The 21,608-nt window shown below is 39.4% G+C and overlaps 1 protein-coding gene across 3 annotated transcripts in view; it reads right to left on the bottom strand.

The window, feature by feature from the left end:
- The window catches only part of ARMC9 (armadillo repeat containing 9), a 56,912-nt gene that overhangs the window by 6,532 nt on the left and 28,772 nt on the right, over positions 1-21,608 (bottom strand). For all 3 annotated transcript variants that reach the window (XM_063167105.1, XM_063167104.1, XM_063167106.1), the window contains 9 exons: positions 20,270-20,409; positions 19,412-19,488; positions 18,447-18,521; positions 17,299-17,389; positions 15,919-15,977; positions 11,175-11,279; positions 10,010-10,125; positions 5,603-5,724; positions 2,104-2,227 (listed from right to left, as the gene is read on the bottom strand). In XM_063167105.1, coding sequence (XP_063023175.1) covers positions 2,104-2,227; positions 5,603-5,724; positions 10,010-10,125; positions 11,175-11,279; positions 15,919-15,977; positions 17,299-17,389; positions 18,447-18,521; positions 19,412-19,488; positions 20,270-20,409 — 909 coding nt within the window. The remainder of the gene's footprint in view (positions 1-2,103; positions 2,228-5,602; positions 5,725-10,009; positions 10,126-11,174; positions 11,280-15,918; positions 15,978-17,298; positions 17,390-18,446; positions 18,522-19,411; positions 19,489-20,269; positions 20,410-21,608) is intronic.

Genomic DNA, 21,608 nt, shown 5'->3' with positions numbered 1-21,608 from the left:
GGAGATATTTAAACATCGTTAGCTCCATAGAGCAGTGTCATTGTTATTGCTTATTTTGTCATTTAACTCAGTTTGACCTGCATCAGTTGGAACAATAATTTGTTCCAGTGAAAATAAAACAGCTGCAGCAGAAATGTCACTACTAAGATCTCATTCTTCTCTCCAATTGATTTTTCATCCTTTCACTCAACTCTGTGCAGTAAAGTTCCCAATTTACACTGCTAAGGAAGAGGGGAAAGAGAAGTGACCACTTCCACAGCCCAACTCAGCCCTCCTTTTCTCATACATACCTCTTCTAGGAAGGTCTTGGTATTTGCCAAACAGGTATTTGCCTCCAGGAAGGAGGCAATTCTTACAGTGGACAAAACTATGAGCAAAGAAGTGATTTATTAGTCCTATTTGTTTTGCAAACAAATTATAGTCTGCGTCCAGGAGTGAAAGAATGAAAAGGCAGGTCTAGTTGCAGGTATTGCAACACCAACATATTAACAAAAGACCCTTGACACAGAAAACCCTGTGCTCTCTTCAACTGAGAATGGCTGCATTCCTGTATCTGTAACTCAAGGCTGTGTTTGGAAATCCAAATTACTGCATGCATGCTGAGGAAACACAGGGTGAAAAGATATGATCTTCCTCTGCAGGACACTGCACCTGCGCCTTCACTCCTATAAATTCCCTCCTGAGATTTATACATATGATTGTGAACAAATATTAAAAATTACTGGGAACACACCTTTCAAATAACAGGTTATGTAGAGAAGCAAAGCATCTCACTAAGGTGGGGGACAAGATGCTGCCAATTTTACTTGCTTCCTGGAAACAAAGCCTGGAAAAGAATATCCCTATCTCCACCACAAAGCAAACAATTTGGTCATAAATTTGTATGGTCTATTTGTACTTCTATTATGTGCTTAGCTACTGTTACAAGAGACAACAGGAAAAAAAAAAAAAAAACAGCAATGCAGGCCCAGAGGTATGACTCCTAATCACTTCAGCTGAAAACAGTATCAGTTTGTTGACAATGTATAATTGCTCAGATCTCCCCATGGAAACAGTACAACTGGGGAAAAAAACCCAACCAAACAACCAGAGCCCCACCAGTTCCCCCAGAACCCCCAAACCACACACTGGCATCTGTAGGCACGAAGGAAACAAAGTTCTAGACACAGAATCTTTCTGAAGTGCTAGAGCTGTAATTGACACAAATAACCAAGCACTTCTCAAAAATCAGATGCATAAAGAGCTGTAAAAGCCTTCCTTTAACACATCTCCACCCATTCTGTGTTTTAGTTCTGGAACATATTTGCTTTTAAAATTTGTCTACACTGTTTAAAACTTGGCCCAATCTAATTAGCTATAGGAAAAAGCTGTTAATGTCTGAAGGACAAATGCAGGCTCTGAAAACTTTGGTAGACTTTAGTCCAATTGCTAATTAATTCCTTGTTCTCATCCAAGATATAACATCACAGCTGTACAGGTGACAAAGGCTTCACAGTGGGCCTGAGGTGAACAGGATAAGCAGGATAAGGAGAGCAAGACCTTTCATTTTACAGGAATGATTTCAAGGAAGAGTTGAAACCCATTGCTGGGTGACCTCATAACTTTGCCTCCTTTGCTATACCCATCTAATGGATAAATGAAGGACTCTGGTGAGCAGTGCTAGCAACTCAGCATGTTTAAGCACTCTTAACCCACTTAAATGCTTCATTTTTCTTCCTTCTGCATGTTAATTCCTGTCCTGTCCCCACAATCCTCCCTATTTCTTCACCAATAAATGATTTTCATGGACTACTGTTGAGTCATATAAGGAAGCAATCAGGAAATTTTATTTTCAGAAGGCTGCATTGAGCATACATGTGAAGTTCATTAATAATGTCTTGCTTGAGACTTCTCTCATTCTGAACCAGATGCTTAGAAATTGAGCAGCTGCCTCTGGCACAGCAAAGGGTATTTTGTTTGGCAAGCACAACCACAGCTGTCTCAGGCCAGACTACATCACACATCAAGTAACTTCACAGATTGTCTTTACAGCAGCATGGAATTAGCTGGTAAACCCTGTCAGACTCCTCTCACAATTTTAGGGATTCTCTGGATAGATCATACCTGTGTGATGGACCATTTACTTTGTCCTCAGTGAAGCCAGCAGATTGAGAAGATAAAGGATCTGGGATGCGTTTGTCCATTCTATGGCCTGATGCAAATGCTTCAGATGACTTCATTTCAACTGCTGCTTAAAAAAGAAACACAGTTCAGTGAGGAGTTGTCTCCTTACAGTTTTATGAGAAATACAATCAAGTCACAACTCCTGCTGTATGAAGGAAACTTTGAGGTTTTGGCAGGCTACTGAGTTTGTGTGGCAGAGTGTATTAGGGCTCATCACCTGAGCAAAACAGCTGCAAGTGTGGCAATTTAAGCCCTCTGCAGCTGGAAAATAAAACAGGCTGCATGCACTGTGTACTTGCAATGGGATAGGAGCATGCAGACCTGCAGTTAACACACATCAGCTACATCCAATACCCCATTAAAGCCACAGGAACACAACCCCTTGCAGTTGTCTGTACATATCCACAGTAACGGGGCCACTGCAAGCAAAAAGAAATGTTTTACACTTCTGTCAGACTCAATTTCTGCCTTACACTAATGGGGAAGTGAAGGACACTCAGTTTGCTTAGAACCACAAGGCTACAAAGATGTGCAAGTTCAATGAAAGTTTAGTGAAAATCCCTAGCTCCATTCCTGCCATGCTCAGGACAGGCTGCTGTCCTGGTTTGCTCTCTCATGCTGATAAGAATGCAGATCAGGTCACTCTCAGACAGGCATTTTGCTGCCCAACACATGTTCTGTCTGGCATTCAGCATAGTAAGTATAGGAAGATGACCAGAGCTCATCCTTGGTCCACAAGTTTTCTGCCCACAGGAAACAAAAAAGAAAAGAGTGCAAAAATTATTGATTCTTAACAAAGGATAAAGGGGGAGAGGATGGACCCAGACAAAATCAGACCAATTCAAGAACAACCAAATATTTCCAGAAGGACATTAAAGAACGATGGTCATTTTTGGTAAACAAAAGAGGATCAAGGTTCCTTGAGGCTAAACTTAGCCTCCTTGAGATAGCCCCTTGAGGATGCTAATTGTTCACATGAAGTTTTATTCTGTTTTTTTCACTCATTGTCTCTTACTATTCATTTCATGACTTGGCTGCATGAAACTCTGAGTCCCAAGGTACTCATGTGATGCTGGGAAACAAATATTCTGAAATAAGCAGGCTCCTGGTACTGCAGAATGACCATCAGACCAAGATCAGAAGTCAATAAACAGTGTATTTATTGCACAGCAGAGATGTTTGGCAGAGCATCATGAAAGCCTCTAGAAGCAGTACCATTATTTTTACACATTTCTGTTCCCTACTGTATCTTAGAAGGCAACAGAAGAGAAAGGGCTTATTTTCCATTGTCTTCAATTAAAGCCTTTTTAATTTAAATATTACAATCCCCAATGCCTTTTGGAAATGTGGAGATGTTCAAAGACCCAGCTCAATTATCATCCTGCAGAATTAAGTCCTGTCACTGACATAACAACCAGGGGCTCCAGCAGTGCAGTCTCTCTTTTCTCTTCTTTTTTTCTTCCACCTCATTTCTAAATCTCAAAAGATAAGAAAGACAAGCACATATGTCACTGCTACTTGGAAAGACCCAAAACAAACCTCAGGCCATCTTTCAAGTAGCTCAGTGTTATTTAATAGCCTGGATTAATGCTAGGAAAAATTTCCTCTGTCACAAACAAAAAATTATTTGTGTTTTTACATGTATAATGCATATAAAACTAGCAATATGTTGTATATTCTGACCTCAAAGATTTTTCTACAGGAAAATAATAAAATCTAGTAGTCTTATTAGTAGCCACCTGCATATAATTTTGACTGAAAGCAGCTAACAGAATGTTTTAAACAGAGGCTACAAGCAAAGTTCTGACAAAATGAAACATTTAAGCTGGCAGAAATATCTTCATCATGAACACTTTAAATCAATATTAATCAAAAACTAACAACATTTGCTTTGCTGACTGACCCAGGCTGCCTGTTTAAACCTCTTCAGAAATCTCTACAAAACAAACTATCAGACAGCATCAGTAGCACAGCAAAAGTGACAGAGGTGAGTGCATGCATCTCACTGGAAAGAGATCAAAATCTGTTCACTTGGGCTCTGGATGGCTGCAAAATGCCTCAGGAACTGCATCCAGTTACACTTTAAAACACCAAATAGGAGCACCCTTGATAACTACTTGGCTTAATTTCCTTTACAAAGCACAGGTATGTTCTTTTTTTCCTTCTCTGCAGGAGCACTGCCAAGTCAGTATGCTTTTACTTGGTTTACAGCCTTTGCTGGTGTGAGTTGCTGACCAAGGGCAGCCAAACCCCCTGAGCTGTACTCAAGGTGTTACTGTGCATAGTGAGGCTGAGAACAGCAGTTCCCATTGCTGCACAACAGCAAGAACCCAAGAGCCCATCGTGGACAGGAGCTTCTCCTGCTCCTGTCCTGCTCTGCTTCAGCATGTTATATTTATCAGCTCTGGGCATTACGCAAGTGAATTCCTGTCTGCAAGACCTTGGTTACTTTTCTCAGAATCCTTTTCATTTCCTTTAGGAAATTTAAAAAAATAGAAGAGAAAGTAAAAAGTATGCTATTCCTTTACTGCTTCAAAGCATATTTTTCAGAAAAGAAAAGGCACACTTTGCCTGAACTTATTAATAATTCTGTCCCGGATATGCTGCAAGATCCTTTATCTATGACTGCTGAGCAAATTGCCTTAGATCTGTAATTGCAAATGTTAATGAATCCCTGCAGGAAGGTTGAAATTCTAACATCCAAAGGTGCAGGATCTCGTGGATATCAGAAGTTCAGCAATTGAGTATTTCAGAAGGCTATAACCTTTTAAATTCCATCACATGTTTCTGAGCTCTCAGGCCCAGCTGAGTTTGCATTCATTTCTGCTGAAGCTGCAAGGGCAGAATCTTTAGCAGCATTACCCACAATGCAGCCACACAGCACCAGGCTGCCCATCCTCCACAGCCCTGGATGGTCTGAATGCAGTTGCAAATCTCAGCAGATAACTGCAGCTGCCTTCGCCTCTAACACTGAGATCCAGCCAACAGAGCCCGCAGGTGCCAGCAGACAGTGATTCATTTAGATCCAAACAAGGGATATTTGATCAAGCCAGGGCCTTTGCCTGTTGGGAAGTGCACTGCCTCTGGCTGCAGCTCCTTCCCTGGGCAGGGGACACTGCAGAGAATCCTTCACACAGCGGAAGCCCCGGGTCTGATCCTTGGCACTCCCACAGGAAGCAAGATGGAGCGAGGTAAGTGACACCATTGGTGTTTGCTGGCCACACGTTCGTTCCCTTCTGTGGCCATTCTTCAGCTGGAGCTGGAGCCTGCTGGGTGCCCCAAGGCCCTGCACACTGACCCAGGCTCTATAAACAGAGGGCCACTTCCACACTACACTAAGAGAATCCCCAATCTACAACACACAGTCCAGGCCCCCCACACCTGCCCCAGTCAAGGAAGACGTCAGCAATTAAAAACAGCACCCACAGGCCATCCTTACATGAGGGGGAAATGCAGAAGTCAGAAATGCTGGACTGTCTCCCACAAGTGGAAGAGGCACCACTTGCTGGAGACTGCAGCTTCTCATCCCTGTTGTGACAGGAACTGGAACCGTTTTCTGGCCTGGAGGAGAAAAGAGAATGCAAGGTGAAATAAAAAGTACAATATAAAAAGTTTACTCAGAGTAAATTCTAATTTCTTCTAATTGCCTGTAATGACATAGTACACATTGAAGTTATTTTAATTTCATATTGCAAACCAGTATTAAGGATGTAATTAAACTGTTTGACTGTAGCTCCCCCAAACCAGCTGACATCAAACATATCTGAAATTATCATTTTTTCCTACTGCAATAAAAGAGCTGAGGAAAGGAAACCATAACTCCCTGCAGTCTGAAGACCCAAAATACCACCATGACACTTACAGAAAAAGACTGTAAAATGGGCCTGAAAGATCTTCAATACTCAGCTTTTTCAAAGATTTAAGATTTGCTTCTGAATGTTCCAAGGATTTCACTTTAAAGAGCAATATGCAACACTGACTTAAAGTAGGCAACAAACAGAACTTTTGATTTCACAAGCGAAGTGGATCACTGGGAAACTGAAGCAGCTGAAGGACAGAACAGGGACACAATTGCTTACTAGTAAGCCATAAAAAGCACAAGTGAAAGGGTGTGAAAAGTGTGTGAAAAGAAGAAAGAAGTTGGCAGACATGGAAAGTTTCCCTGCCCAGGTTAAGGTAACTAAACCACATTTCTAGTAACAAAGATGCAGTCCAAGGAGGCAGTTAATGATTCCACAGCTAAATCAGTTTCTAAGGAAATAGCTAGCAGAATATTAAGTAGTTCAGGCCCCCTTGAGTGATCTCAGCCAGCGAGTCTTTAAAGAAGGAGGGAAAAATGAAAAAAAAGAAAAAGAAGGCAGCTTTCCAGTATTTCCTGACTCCCTCAGCTCCATACAGCAAGAGCTTGTCCATACAGGGATCCCATGACAATTCATCTGAAGTAACTAGAGCCTTGTCTGCACTGGGAAGTCATAGAAAAATTAGCATGAAATGGCTGCTTCATGTGCAGTGGCTATTCTGCATTAATTTTCTGTGTGAATACTTCTATTCAGCACCAAAGATCTTCACCCCCCTCCCTTTTGGAGGTATGAACCAACAACTCAAAGAGACACGTTATAGTATCTCCTCAACTGCTTCCTCTTTCATGATGTTTTTAAATGGAATAGATTACATTGAGTCTCACATGAAGAACTTCAAACAAGTTATATTCACTTCAATTTTGAATGGCAGCATTTACAAAAAATTTTAATGCAGTTTAACCACTGTGCTGAATACGAGACTCCAGATAATTCAGATGAACTGTCCTGGATTGTATCTGGTAGATAAGCTGTGTCCAGGGCAAAAGTGTCTAACATTTTTCATGAGATTTCACATGATACAAGCCACTTAAATTATTTAAACTACAAAATATATCCAGTTCAGATATTGCTTTCAAATTAAGGCAGCTAAGTTTTTATTGTCTTCCTCCTGCAATAATTTCCAAGTGAGTATTTCCTTATTTTGGTAAATGAATTTGTACTAAAATTAGAACAGCATAAAAACCATCAAAGCTTGTCCTTTTTTGCTGCAAAATGTAGTTTGAGGATGTCTTCATCTACTCACTGCAGTTTCCTGCACACAAATTAGTTAGGTACAAAGGACAAACTTCTCATTCAGGGTGGTACTGCTTGTTTCCTGTTTAAAACACAGAAGCATCAAACACTCATAGTATTTCCACCATTTGGGCAGAGCAGGAGGGAAATTAATTTTCACGTATTTTCACAGTGGTGGATTTCTGCTGTTTATATTTCTCCTCTGTAGTCTGCATAGTGAGGCAATCTGTAAAGGCTGCTTCACACCATCAAACTAACACTTCTCTTAGACCAAGAGCTACCAGAACCAGCATGATAGAAATGTGGTTTTAATTTGTATCCAGCAGTGACCTGCAGCCATGTTGCAGAGGCACAAGCTGCACAACTGCAAGGATTCAAGTTGTGCCAAATCCAAGACTCGAGTCACTCCAGGATCCTGGGACATTTAAGTAAACACCCTGCCTGGGTAGATGGTGCTAAAGAGAGGCAACAATCACTTCCAGAGATTATTTCTGATGCAAAAATTGCAGTGCAGTACACAACATAGGGAAATAAAAGGCACTCCCATGGGTTTGACACAATTTTTTTTGTGTTCATTTTCACAAGCTTGGTTTTATCTCCACTTACAAAGCAAGAATGCAAAGCTTAGACACTCCAGTGATAATGATGAATTATTCCTGAAAATATATTTTCTAAATAGGCTGTAAGGCTGCCTGTCAGGGACTAAAATGGTTCATGCCTTAAACATTGTGAGGAAGGAGTTTTGCCCTATAGCAAAAACAGTTTAAAGAAGCTACAATCACAGAAGCCTCCCCCCCCCCACTTGAAGATGCCTGGCTGGAACTTTGAACTGTGAGTTAAGCCACCTAGATAAGATAAAGAGATGTTCAATCATCTTAGATCTAGGGAGAAGCAAACAAGGCTGAGAGCAAGGAATGCATTCACAAGAAAGCCAAATACAGCAGAGAATCATCCCTGGCTGGGTTTGGGGTGAGGGAGACCACAGCCCACAGAGGCCAGGTTTACACAGACTCCCCTGGAACGAGGGGGATAGTGGTTTTGGGTGTAGCCTCTGGTCAGAGGCACTGAGCACCCATCCTCCCTTACACAGACTGTAAAACCCCACAGGCCACATCCACGGGACACTGATGTGGGAGGCAGCTGAGGGGGTGTCATAATCCATCCAAGACCCCCAAAGCGTTCCTCAGACTCATTCCTAAGGCCTTGCACCACAGGACTGCACGTGAGGCAAAGTGATGCAACAGCCACAGAGCCTGCTGCAAGAGACTGAGTCTAAGTGTCCCCCCAGGGAAGGTACCTGGGCATTCCCACCTGGCCTGGCCATGTCCTCAACCATTGCATTCCGAGCTTTTTGGGGCACCCTAAGCACCAAGAAGACCAGAGCTGGAGAGGATCAACAGAACATCCTTGGGATCCATGGAGTGGTGAGACTTTCTTTAATCTGCCACTCTCTTTCTGTACTCCCACCTCTTTTCTGTTTCTTTCTCTTCCTTCTTCTCCCTCTCTCTCTTATATTTATTATCAAAAAAATGCACAATATTGACTTTGGCATATCGGCTCATTAGCACATTAATTTGGGCAGAGGAATTTCTAGTAACTTTAAAGACTGGACTGTAACACTGCCCTAACAGCCAACTCCAGAGAATCAGTCCAGGTCTCCAAGCCCACCATAGGTAAAAGTGGGGAAGTGAGACCTTGAACTCTAACACTAACCCCACAGTAAAGTGGCAATGTCTATTTAGGCATAGATAGCCAGTGTATGTATATTTAGGCATAGATTAACCAGTCTAGATTTTTAAGGCCTGCAGTTCTTTTGGAGAACTGCATGAAAATTATTAGGTAATCACTATTTTACTAACATATTAATTAATTGCTGCTTTCTTCTGACACACAAACACACCTATTTAATATATATGGGGAGAGGTCTTGCATAAACTGTGGATGTTGTGGTGGTGCAAAAAGTTGGCCGCTGTAAGAAAGGTCCCAAAGTCAGAATTCCAAATCCACACAATAAACATGCCTGTATCATAGCTACCTGGACTTGATCAAATCCAAAACTATGCAACTGAAAGTTAAAAAATAATTTAAATTTGGGATTTCATTGGCATTTTACTTCCTCAGTCAGGACAGTGAACAGGACAAATCTCATCTCAGAAATTAAGATATACTTGTTCTAACAGAAAGCAGAGAATATTCAAGGAGATCTACATGGTAAGATTCCTCAATTCCATTTACAATAAGCCTTCTACTCTGACTCAAATCACACCAAGGGCAAAGTGCCATACACACTTCTGATGGAAAATGTATTTCTTCCAAAGCAGGGAAACACAACATAACAAGATTTTTATCCTATCAATTTTCTTTTTCATCTGTCCTTTAACAAACCAGCTCAGAGCAAATATACTTTGTTGCTTGTGAAGTGGAAGATCCAATGGCATTGTAGATGTTTGGTGCAACTTTCCAATGGAAGATTTTACAGAAGATGCAAGAACACATGGGATATAATCTAAATTCAAATCAACCTGATCAGTATATATTCATTGAACTATTTTAAGAATGTGACCTCAGCCAGTGGACCTTTCTCTGTGTTTTGCACCTTTTTTTGAAATTATCCACAATGAATGACAATGGCAATGCACTTTTAGATAGAGAAGGTTTAGCTATTAGGCATTGTTATGGGCTTCTTTTCATTGTTGTTATGCTTTCTAAAAGAGCTTAAAAAACCCAACGTGGTCTCATTTGTTTGGACTTACATTAGATATGCAGGTCTGTGATAACCTGGTGTCACAGGTCTCTGGAGTGGCTCATCTATACTCTGATGGACACCAGCAAATTGCTTCTTCTTAGTTTTTGGAGTGTGAGTCATTATCTGATATACAGGAAATGAAGAAAAAAATTAATGCAGTGCAAAACCAAAAACATGGTATTTGAAGCCATAGAGAAAATTCTATAGAAACACTGCAGCAGAAACTTAATTGCATTCTGGTGTCACTGCATAAAACTTCCTGGAATCACTGAAAGCTCTTTCATAACATCTTCTCTCAGGTCACTTTTCCATTGCCAGGATTCTGGACTCTTGGATCCAGAAGGTGCACATTTATAATAGAATGGGTTGGGTTGGAAAGGTTCATAAAGACCATCCAGTTCCAACCCCCCTGCAATGGGACACTTGTCACTACATCAGGTTGCTCAGGGAAGAATTTTCTCCTTATATATAACCTAACCTACCCTCTTTCAGTTCGAAGCCATTCTCCTTGTCCTATCACTACATGTTCTTGTGAAAAAGCTCCTCTCCAGCTTTCTTGTAGACCCTTTTAGGACTGAAAGCCCACAATAAACTCTCCCTGGAGCCTTCTCTTCTCGAGGCTGAATAACACCGCTCTCTAAGCCTGCTTTCACAGGAGAGGTGCTCCAGCCCTCTGAATATCTCAAATTAGTCACAGCACACTAAATGGCATTCATACAAACCTTATGCTTTTTTACTTAATAGCTTTTTGCTGCTTGAAGTAAGGCAGACAATACTTGATCCGGCACAACGCCTGCAGGAGCAGTTGACTTTTCAACTTTTCTTTTTTCTAAAATAATTTCAGACCAGCAGAATGTTCCAGTTATTAACCTGCTCAGTACTTTGCTTTGTGTGCTCAGAGTCACTGGTGTAGCACCAGAACCCTAAGGCTGCCTGTAGCTTATTATTAAGCCACAGCCTGACCACCCCCTGTGAAAGGGTAGCTCCTTTCTCACACTGGTTCTGCCTCTCCTGAGCAGCAGCTCATACACAGACTGTGAAAGATCCACACTGCTCTGCAAGTAGCACCTGCCTCTTCAAGCAACAAACTGAATTAAGTGGTGAAACTACTGAAATGAAACACTTAACCCAGGAATTTAATTTATTTTAAGATTCTAAGGAGTGGTACTCACTCCCAAGTACTCCGTTGTTAGCAGCTTCTCTCCGGAAAGTTCCCCCAGCTGAGGTAGCAAAACCTCATCTTTGTCCAGATCAGGCTCCAGGATGTCATTGTCCTCCTGCAAGGCAACAAGAAACTCACGTGTGCAAGGAAGCTTTAAAGCTGGTAATTAAAAAAAAAAAAAAACCCAAAAGCTGGTACAAAAAGCTTGGAATCAGTATTTCAGGATAAAAAGATCATACAACAAGGCAACAGCCCTCTGTTGATTTTATTCCAAAAACCCAAATGTAACCAACTTCAAGTAAAAACTACCAAGAATTCACTCTCTGGTGCCTATTTCTAGAATAGCTATGGGTGATTCATCTTTCATGGCAGCTCTGCAGCTTCTACACATCAAAAAAGCCAGGAAATTTTGAAGCTTGAGGGATTCCTCCAGCAAACCAAAACCAGTAGTACAAGGACAAGACAGTATTTTTGCTTGTGTTTTGCTACTAGAAAGAATCCTCTTCTGTCCTGCACACGATATCCTAAGACAGACCCACTCCAGATGAAGAAAATGTTCTTTGCTTTTGAAACCTGTTGTGACAGTAAATGTAAATGACTGTCAAAACCAGTAAATGAGAAAAAGTAAAGGAATAATTATAAAAAGGTATATTGCATAGTTATGTAGAGAGTCTGGCATAAATTCCACTAAAAACAATGTGCACTGGACTCTGGTGAACTCCAGAGCACAATGAAAATGAAAAGCAGTTTTACTTTTGTGAGATTGAGACTCAGTTTTAAATAGTCACAATCAGCTCTTCATTACCTGGCAAGCTGGGTATGTGTGAAAAATAACACAGATGATGGCAAAAGGACAAACACTTGTAGACTAGGCAACAATTGTCTGTACCAAGCAAAAAACAACCCATCACCTGCCACCCCTCACCAAGAAACCACACTCCAAAGTCCACAATATGGTGTATTTTTAGGGGAGGGGGGAAGTTGCAAAGATAAGCTCTATAAATAGGTCTGGGGGATTTTTTTTTTTTACAAGGTTTGTTAATGCAGCCAATCCTGCTCCCTGACATTATTTAACCTGCCAGGTAACCGAGCCTGAAAGTGTCCCCCTGTCCTCTGCCTCCTTGTACAAAATAAGGACTTTGCCCATGTGCCATCACTCCGCTGCTGAAATAACACAATTGGTGCCCTGTTCCCCACTGCTCACAGGCTGCAGCAGATGTTGGAAGCCAAGCCCTTTAGGGTAATGGCTGGAAGCCCTGTGATTAAGCCCTTTCTTTTGATGTGCTCTGTGGCTGAAGTGGATTTTCACACAACAGCTCTCTGATTTTATTGCCAGGTGCTGAGTGACAGCGGATCAGAGGGTGTCTGATAAATCCTCACTGTACAGGCACCTCACACAGCTCCAGCTTGTAACCAAGCTTTGGGATCACAGCTACAAAATCACATATTCACTTTAACAAGCAGCTTTTCAAGATGGTCCAAGTCAAATAAAAAAACAAATGCAAAGATCAAATATTGAAGATAAATTAAGTTAGTATTTAACAGACCAGTCAAGAGAATGTTGAGCACCAGGAAATACACACTGTGACTGTGGGTGTCAACACACCCCAGAAGGTTGACATCTCAGGGCTGGGTATGTACTCCAGGAGCCAGTATATCTTAAGCTCTACACTAGTTAATTTAAAGCTTACCAGCCAAACACAAAAGCCAATTTATTTCTGAATAACAGCACACACAGAGACATTTTTTACATGGTTACATGCTCCAGCGTTACACAGTACAGAATCTTAAATTTCTGAACATATGATGCCCTTAGAAATCCCAGAATTTTCCTCTAACAGGCTCAACTGCATCTTAGCTACAGTGTTTAGGAGAAAGTAGTCATTACCACAAGATCTGCTCAAAGCCAGGAGAGAATTCATCAACTCTAAATTAAACACAGATAAAAGCAAAAAACCCCCATGAAAGGTAATAGTAACAGCACTGGGAACATTTGCAGGCTCTTGTAAACAATTAAAGCTGGAGCAAAACCTCCAAATTAAGGCTGCATGAGAGTGTTTTTGTTGTTTCTTGAGTTCTAAAGGTATAAATAAAGGTATTGAGCAACAAATTCTAACATCAGTAAGCAGTCTGAAAGCATGTCACTAAATTGACAACATTGGCAATATATGGACATATACTGAAATGCATTCAGTCTGTAGTGGTTTAAAAGTTACATAAAAGCAAGATTTTGGATAAAATTTTCCAAAACTTTCTGTTGCCAGATCACAACATCAGATGTTATCACAGAACACCATTGAAAACAATAACTCACTGCAATTTTAAAATACAAAAGAGTTCCAATTATTGAGGTAGTGAGTCAACAAATCTTTGTTTATTTAACAAAGTAACAACATTATGCATTACTGCCATGATATTTGTAAACTATATTTTCTAAACTGAGGGACTAAGAAACCAGATGTCCTTGTAGCAGAACAGAATTATAGTTCCCAGCAGCAATAAGGATTCAGAATGTGTTGCAATTAATGTTACACTAAAAACAGTTTCAAATTTGGCTTTTCTTTTTAATATAATGGCAAAGCTAATGAAAAACTGGAATTGGACACAAAAGCCTGCTGTTGTTTTTTGAGTCACATAATAAGAAATGCCAGAAGTTCATCTTAATCACATGATGGTCCAGTGGCAAAAATACATTTCAAAAGGATCTGACCTAGAGCCTTTGTTGGGACTGTAAGAAGCAGCAACTCATTTAGGGGGTAGGACTGAACAGGAGAATTCACCTTCCTTTCATTCCCAGGAGCAGGTGACGTGATGGAAGTGTTGAACATTATCATGCAATTCAATACCACACCTTTCAGGAAGGAGCTCCTTATCCATGTGTTTTCACAACAAAACACAGTATCCTTTAAAAAACTATACTGAAGTTCAGGCAAAGGTATTGTCACCTTGGATTCTCACCATACACCCAAGACACTCAAAGCCTTGAAATGTCAGTTAAAAGGAATTAAGCAGCATTTTAAGCAAAGGGAAGTTTTAATGATTAATCTCCAGGAAGCCCATCTTGCACCACAAGCATTGATTTTCAGTTGGAGGGGTGGAAAGATTATAAAAAACAGACTTCAGGATTGCAGGAGGTGAAACAATTACAATAATCTAATCCTACAAGAAAAGAAAAGTTTACTGTATTCCTTTAGAATTAACTTAGAAGTCTCCCCTTAGAATAAAAATGGGAGAATTGATTGTCAAATAAAACTTATTTTCTAGCTCTAAACTTAGAATTTCCACATAGCTCTAACTTTAGGGAAAGAGATTATTAGTTTACCACCTATTGTGCCACAACACAAAAGGTACACACAACACAACACAAAAAATGAATAAATAATGCAACCAGTGCAAGGCTTCCCTGGATACTGCCAGGCAAAGGCTGCATCCTGCATGATGCGGCAGCTCATAGCAACTGAGAGCACACCACACCTGCTGCAGTCCGGATATTTGCATTTTTATCTGCTCCCACAACAGGAAAAGGTCAATGTGCACTAGAAAATGCATTCTGTCACGCTGCAGTAACAGGAAAAATTTTAGATTTGGTTTTCCTCAGTCATTGTCATTCTCATTAATGTGCAATGAGCTACTAGAATGTGGACACAACTACATTTTATCTGTCTTATTCTCCACTGGTTCAGGACAAAAAACTTATATTTAGTCTAAAAGCATGGTTTTCAGTGAATCTGTTCTGCAGTAACACTTCTAATACAAGAACATTTTGCAGTTCACTCACTCTCCATGTCACTGACTTGTTCAGGGCCAAACACATGCTATGAATGTATTTATTTGCACACATACACACACCGAAGCATGTACAAATACTGTTTCCAGGACATCTACTACAGCTGTTCTTTTAAATTTCTCAAGCAAGGCTTCTGAATAAAATAAAAATGCAGAGGGGTAGATTTCCTCAAGATAAAACTCCCACATAACTGCTGACACTGTATTTTCAAGCTTCCACTGTGCACTTATGGCAATGCAGAAATGGCAACACCACAAGTGAAAACTGGGTATAAGATTTCCCTCACAAGATTTACATCTTGCTTTAATTTAGGTAATCCAGTATGTTGTGTTATCTACACCCATGGCTCTATCAAGACAGCTTCTTAAAAGATATTGAAATACTGGTGTAGAACGCATTTATTAGCAGAGAAAGAAATGCAAAGCTGATCAGCTTATATTTACTATGATATAGTTTCTCATGCTTATTTTATTTTATTTTCTCATGGGACTTATTTCTTATTTGTAATAACCGTTTCCCTTTCTTACATTCCAGCAATTAACTAAATACATTTAATAGTTTGTAAACAACAAATAAAGTCACACCCTGAATAGATAATGATACCATAAGAAAAAGTGATAACCTGTTTATAAACTATTCTGGTAATATACTTTTTTTTAACTGCATCCAATAGGTCTGCTTGAAAGCAAGATTCCTACTTCTACAGTAACTCCTCATCTCTTCACTTATGTCCAGTCAATCCTTTAATTATCAAAGAGGTGGTGAGTTACTAAAATAAAAGAGTAGGACTTCAAATGAAAAAAAGGTAATGGAAAGAGATCCAATTTTCTTGTTAATGCAAGAATAATTAAGTAAACGCAAAAACCAAAACCAAAACCAGAAAACAATGTCTGGTTTATTGACACAAATATTTTCTTTCTAGAAGGTTAAGGATTTTTCTAAAAGGTGCCAGAAAGCTTTTACTTACTTCCTCATACTCCTCTTCCTCATCATCATCAGACACAATATTGTCATTGAATGGCTCTTCTAGAAAGAAGCAAAACAAAATGGTGTCAGTTAAGTTGCACATGTATACCTTGACAGAATCTCATTATTTCCTCAGTTTTACCTGATTTAACCTGCTTCTCATACAGACATGTCTTTTTCAGGACAGCTATTGTAATAATTTGATCCTAAAAGCATTCTACTAGAAATTACTGAATTCAATTCATATTTTGGAAAATGGCAGAAACAGAAGTACTCTGGAATAGTTACTTTCTCAGAAAATCCACAGTGACACCTCACTGTATTTACTAACAAGACCTGAATGAAAGTGTGTGCACTTGCAAGTTTGTCTATTTTTCAAATATTTTTGAATAAGAGACTCTACTTCTCCCTAAAAGTACTTTAATATTATACTGCTTTTGTACATAAAAAGTTAGTACTCCTGGAGAATACTCATTGTAAGTTTTGGACAAAATTATTTCCTCAGGAAAAGAGTGGCCAGGCTTATACTGGAAATCTGAATCATCAATGACTCAGACAAAAGCTCTTAAAAATGCCATTTTCAGGTAGAAGAGGAGTGGTTCAAGAACAAAACCGTCAAGAACAAATACTGTATAGTGGCAATACAGTACTTAAATATTTTATTTGTTCTTTTACAAGGCAGAATTAGTAAAAGTTCTAGCTTGTAAAAGAACAAAAAAAAAAATATGACAGGCTCTGTTCTTTCCAAAAGCCAAACAGAGCAGTTCAACTTGTTCTATGTTTACTGTAGAGAAAGATTCAATCACAACTAATCTCCTTTTCATTATTTATCTTTTTTCAGTCTTCCTTTCAGTCACAGGCAACAGAAAATGGAATTAATATTCCACCTTTTCAGTCTGTATTAACAGCATCTACCACTCTGATAACCCATCAACATCCTCTCCAAAAAGGATGGTCTCTGCTCCCTATTCAGGATAAGCCATTTCACATAAAGCTACACCTCAATACAGCAAGAGACAGATCTAGTCCCTAAATCCTATTTTACAAATTTCTATTGCATTTTTGCAGTTGGCAGCAGTCTCTCATTACTATCTGGCTCATGGCAGACCACTGCCATGAAAGAAAACAGCAAAGGTAATTTTATTTATGATCCCCAAACTTTGGAATTGTGTCTTACTCAGCCTTTTATTTCTTCTTTATTACTAGAACATAAAGGAAATTTTAAAATACATTACTTTAAAATCCTGACTTTCATTATTCACCCTCTCTCAGACCATCACACTATTGTTATTCTTTGAGGTTTCCAATGCCAAGTAAAAACATGAGTTTTTTATGGTTTTTGTGAAAGATTTAAAGCTCTGGTAGCTGCCTGTGTTCTGACCTGAATTGAGTTGCTTGATAACAAATTCCATCTGTCGAACCATCTCTTCATTTCTTTCCTTGATAAAGCAGCGCAGAATTTCTTCCATCCCCTGGATGTAGCAGAAAACATTGGAAGATCAGTGTTTCATGTCACCAGTGACAGAGATCTGTTAGCTAAAATATCTTTTTTTGTTTTTTGGTTAGTGAAGACAGAGTCAGTGTGAAGCAAACCACGGTGTCCAGCTCCAAGTGTTGCACAAACAAAAAAAAAAAAAATATGTTTTCTAGATTGCTTTGAGGCTTAAACAGAGACATGTCCATGATGAACAGCAAATTTTTACAATAGATCTGTTGCTTTTGCCCTCTGAATTCAGTACACAACAGTCATCAGAACAGGGTAAAATTTACATCCACAGAGACAACAGTGCAAGGTTCAGAGAAAGGAAGCAGAAAACAGAACCAGCTTTGACTTTAAACTTGGTCTCTCTCTTTATGGCTCCTTATAGCCTTGATGTTGTGTCTTTATGCATTTATGATCACTTGCAATCCTCTGTGAGATAGAACATCTGATAACAATTATGTCTCCATAACTCTCTGGGTTAGTTCTTAAGATACAAAGACATGCTGCTATCCCAGGAACAGCTTCCTCAAACACAGAAGTTGAAACACAGTCATTACCATTAGACTAACTTTCACAGGAAATCAGTTCCTAGTTCTGAAACCTTCCTCCTGCTCCTTCCCCAGATAACCATGTCTACAACAGGCAGAAGGAAAAGCAGCAAGAAGTCCTTTTAGTGGCTACTCACTGGTGCAGAATAAGGGGAAGAAGTAGCAGGTGAGATGAAAGCATCTCCTGGGACCACAAGGAGTCTACAAAATGCTAGAAGGACACACAATTCTAAAAGAACACCTTTAATTTATAATTCAGACTGAATCCTTCACTCTACTGGGGCTCCACTCCTGGGAAAAGGACCTGGAAATATGGCAGAAGTGTTTGAGAAATAATTCATACTTCCCTGAGGATCAAAGGGGAAGGGCCTCTTGAGGGTTCCCTTCTCAAAATGCTCCCACTTCACAGCCCTGCTGTGCCCTGCGCAGCAGGTCCCTGTCTGGGCCATCTCTGGCAGAGATGTTGATTTTCATGCTCTGCAAATCAGCACTCCTTACCATTTCTCTGGCTTCTTCTCGGACAGAAGGGATGGCCAGAATACTGTACAGTACCCCATTCACATATGACTGGACCTAAGAGGAAGAAATAGTAATACCATGAAGAAAAACTCTTCCATTCCTCCTAGCTGACTATCAAAATATAAAACCAAAAGTATAAAATTACTATACTTCAAAGAGTTTAACCAGGCTAGACTGGACTTGCAAAAATTCCCACATGGGAAGCAGAGAACTTATAGGATGCAAATATACTGTGATATGGTTGATCTAAACCAATGTGCTGCATGCCAATTTCCCAAACAGCCCCCCTGCTTCTGATAATGTATTCTTGCAAATTGACCTAGCCATAAGAAAGAAAAAAAAATAAGAAAAAGAAAGAGAGACAAGCAGAAAAAAGGTTAATTTCTGACAAACACTAATAGCAGTACAAAAAACAGGACAGAGAACAGGGAAAAGTCTCTGCCAGCATGAACTCAAGACAGACTTCAAGCATTGTAGCCTCAGGCAGGATGATAAAGCCAAAGCAGCTTCATGAATGTCACAAGTCTTCTACTTTCTTACAGCATTCCTTAAAACCACAGCAAATGTGTTCCCCTGCACCTGATGTTTCCATCACACATTGCTCATCTCATGAACAGTCAAGCTTGAGATGAATTGGTGTATGACATTCAAGCAGCATCAGAAACTGCAATCAAGGCACATGGACTGCATGGTAACTGCATCCAAAGCTGCCATTCTTAGCTGCCAATGTTTGTTAAAGCAAGACGTGCTTCTGTCTAGAAAGATCTCTGCTCACCAAAATAAAATATACGCATTTGTGAATTTTAGGCAAAATTCATGCAACTTAATTTACAAGGATCTAATAAAGGAAACAAAACCCATTTACTTTTTACATTTTTTCCTTTCTTATTTTTTAAATTTTTCTTTCCACCTTTTCATTAACCCAAAGTTTGATGTACAAATACCTTAGGATTCTCGTGGTCAAGAAGACCAGAAAGAACTCTGAGCATGGCGTTTGGGATACTTGCACATATTTTCTTCCCTGCAAAGGCAGAACACATAAATATGCTTGAAAAACAGAACAGATCAGAGCAAGGTTCTTTCTTATTTTTTAGAATCAGTATTGAATATAGTTTGCACAGAGCAATATTGTTTCTTGTTCCTGACAAATGCTGTTCAGCATAACTGAGTTCAAATCACTGAAATTACTCTGGATTTATGCAGTTGTAGTCTTGGACAGGATGCAACACAAAGGGGATTTAAAAATTTACCGAAGGCATTTTTTTGCTTACAAGAAGCAGATGATTTTTCACCCTTACCTTACTTTCCTTTTCAAAAGGAAATTTAATTTATGCTCTTTTTAAGTCTCTTGGACACAGAGAGGATCTTATTTTCTTGGGGGGAATGTCTGCTTTGTAGAAGTCAAAGCAAGGTGAAGGTTAAGCTCCTCACTCTTACTCCTCAACCCAGTTCTGTCTGTTTACAAAGAAATCTCTAACACAGAGTCTGTAAGTGGACACAAACAAAGTGTCCTTTGAAAAGTGGGCCTGAATGTAGCAACGGCAGCATTCACATGCTAATATAAAAAAATAATCAAATCTTAAAGGGTGCCATTGCTTAATTCTTTAGAATTCCCATAGCTGGAATTCTTGGGAAAGGAGATTGGCTCAAAAGCATTGGTTATAACACTCAAATATCTCTGGTTGTTGTTCCTGCTGCTGTTTGTAGCCACTTGAAAGAATCCTGGTAAAACAGGAGAAAAAGATTCACAATCTTCTCTATCTATTTCTTGGAATAAGGTTGTAATTCGAAATGTAAGACACCTGCACTCCTCAGACAAAGATTCATGAGCAAGGCAGCACAATACTCCAGGTTGTAATCAGACAGGCAATCTGGGTCTATTAGAACATCAACCAGCCAGAAAATGAGCCCATCCTGGATCATTGCTGACTGCAGTGTGCGCCTAGGATTAAAAAACAAAAACAGATCATCACAAATGTCAGATCCCAACATAAATAGCTTTCATATACATTTGTAGCCAGTACAAGCACATTAAAAATACAATAGCCTGTCCAAAAAAAAAGAAAATCCCTAAACTACCTGTTTTGGCAGAATCACTAAACCAAGTATTAACAAAGCCTGAAGAAATTGAAGATGGAGATTCCCATATGGTTATAGGACTAAAACATTGTTGGATAGATTGGGAGGTTTTGTCTTTTGTTTTATTTTGTTCTTTTTAAACCTGTGAACTGCTGAGGTAAATTTCTTCATTGTTTTCTAGGGCTTCATACTCCAGCTAAAATGGCATTTTCAATTGTCTTTTTTAATTGGTTTAAAAAGGCAGTTACACACAACAGATCCATAAAACAAATTAATTACTTCTTCTGTCACAGGCAGCCATAGCACTGTAGCACTTTTGTACTGCCAATTTGACAAATGATGTTTTTTGCTTGAATCTATTTGCACTTTTCTCTAGAGATTCTTAAATCTCATGCTCTTTTAACTCAACTTGTAGTTGCCCTCAAAGACTATGGTGAATAAAATGCCAGGTGGCCAACCATGGTCTACAATAAAAATTCTACACCTTACAATACAAAAAAAGAAGTATGTACTGATAGAAAAGTCTTACTGAAGAACAGAATTTTTCATAACATTATTTCCAAGAGGCATTATATTTAAATTGCAAAGATCAAAGCAGGTGCTTTCCTGGCTTTGGTCCTGAAAGTTCATATGTTTCTTAGTGCTGGATATTGCAGCAGGTCTGTGGCATGGACTAAGCAAAAGAAGGGAGCATGTGACCACATACTAAAAAGTTTCCCTTATGTCAAGTATCTGGAATTAACCTTCTATAAGATTGTTACTTTTTAGAAAATAAAAAACTTTCACATTTTCAGTATTCTTCCTGCCTGCTGTGAAAACAGAGCTCCTAAGATCATACTTATTTGATAACTAGAGCACGCCCTTTACTGCTTTTGTGTATTTCTTTTGTGGTGGGCACTTGAGTCAGACTGCTAATATAAAAGTAAGAAACAAGACAGCCTGTGCATAGACAGCTCCAGGAAAGGGGGTCAACAGGATAAAGATGAAATCCCTGAAAAATGTTTGCAGAAAGGATAATGAAAACCTTATGCTTTGGAATGTAACACAACTCTTTTTTCCGTG

Source organism: Melospiza melodia, chromosome 12 (assembly GCF_035770615.1).
Source record: "Melospiza melodia melodia isolate bMelMel2 chromosome 12, bMelMel2.pri, whole genome shotgun sequence".
Classification (NCBI taxonomy): Eukaryota; Metazoa; Chordata; class Aves; order Passeriformes; family Passerellidae; genus Melospiza; species Melospiza melodia.
The sequence above is the reverse complement of the archived record's forward strand: the minus strand, read 5'-3'. Positions and strand labels throughout refer to the sequence as shown.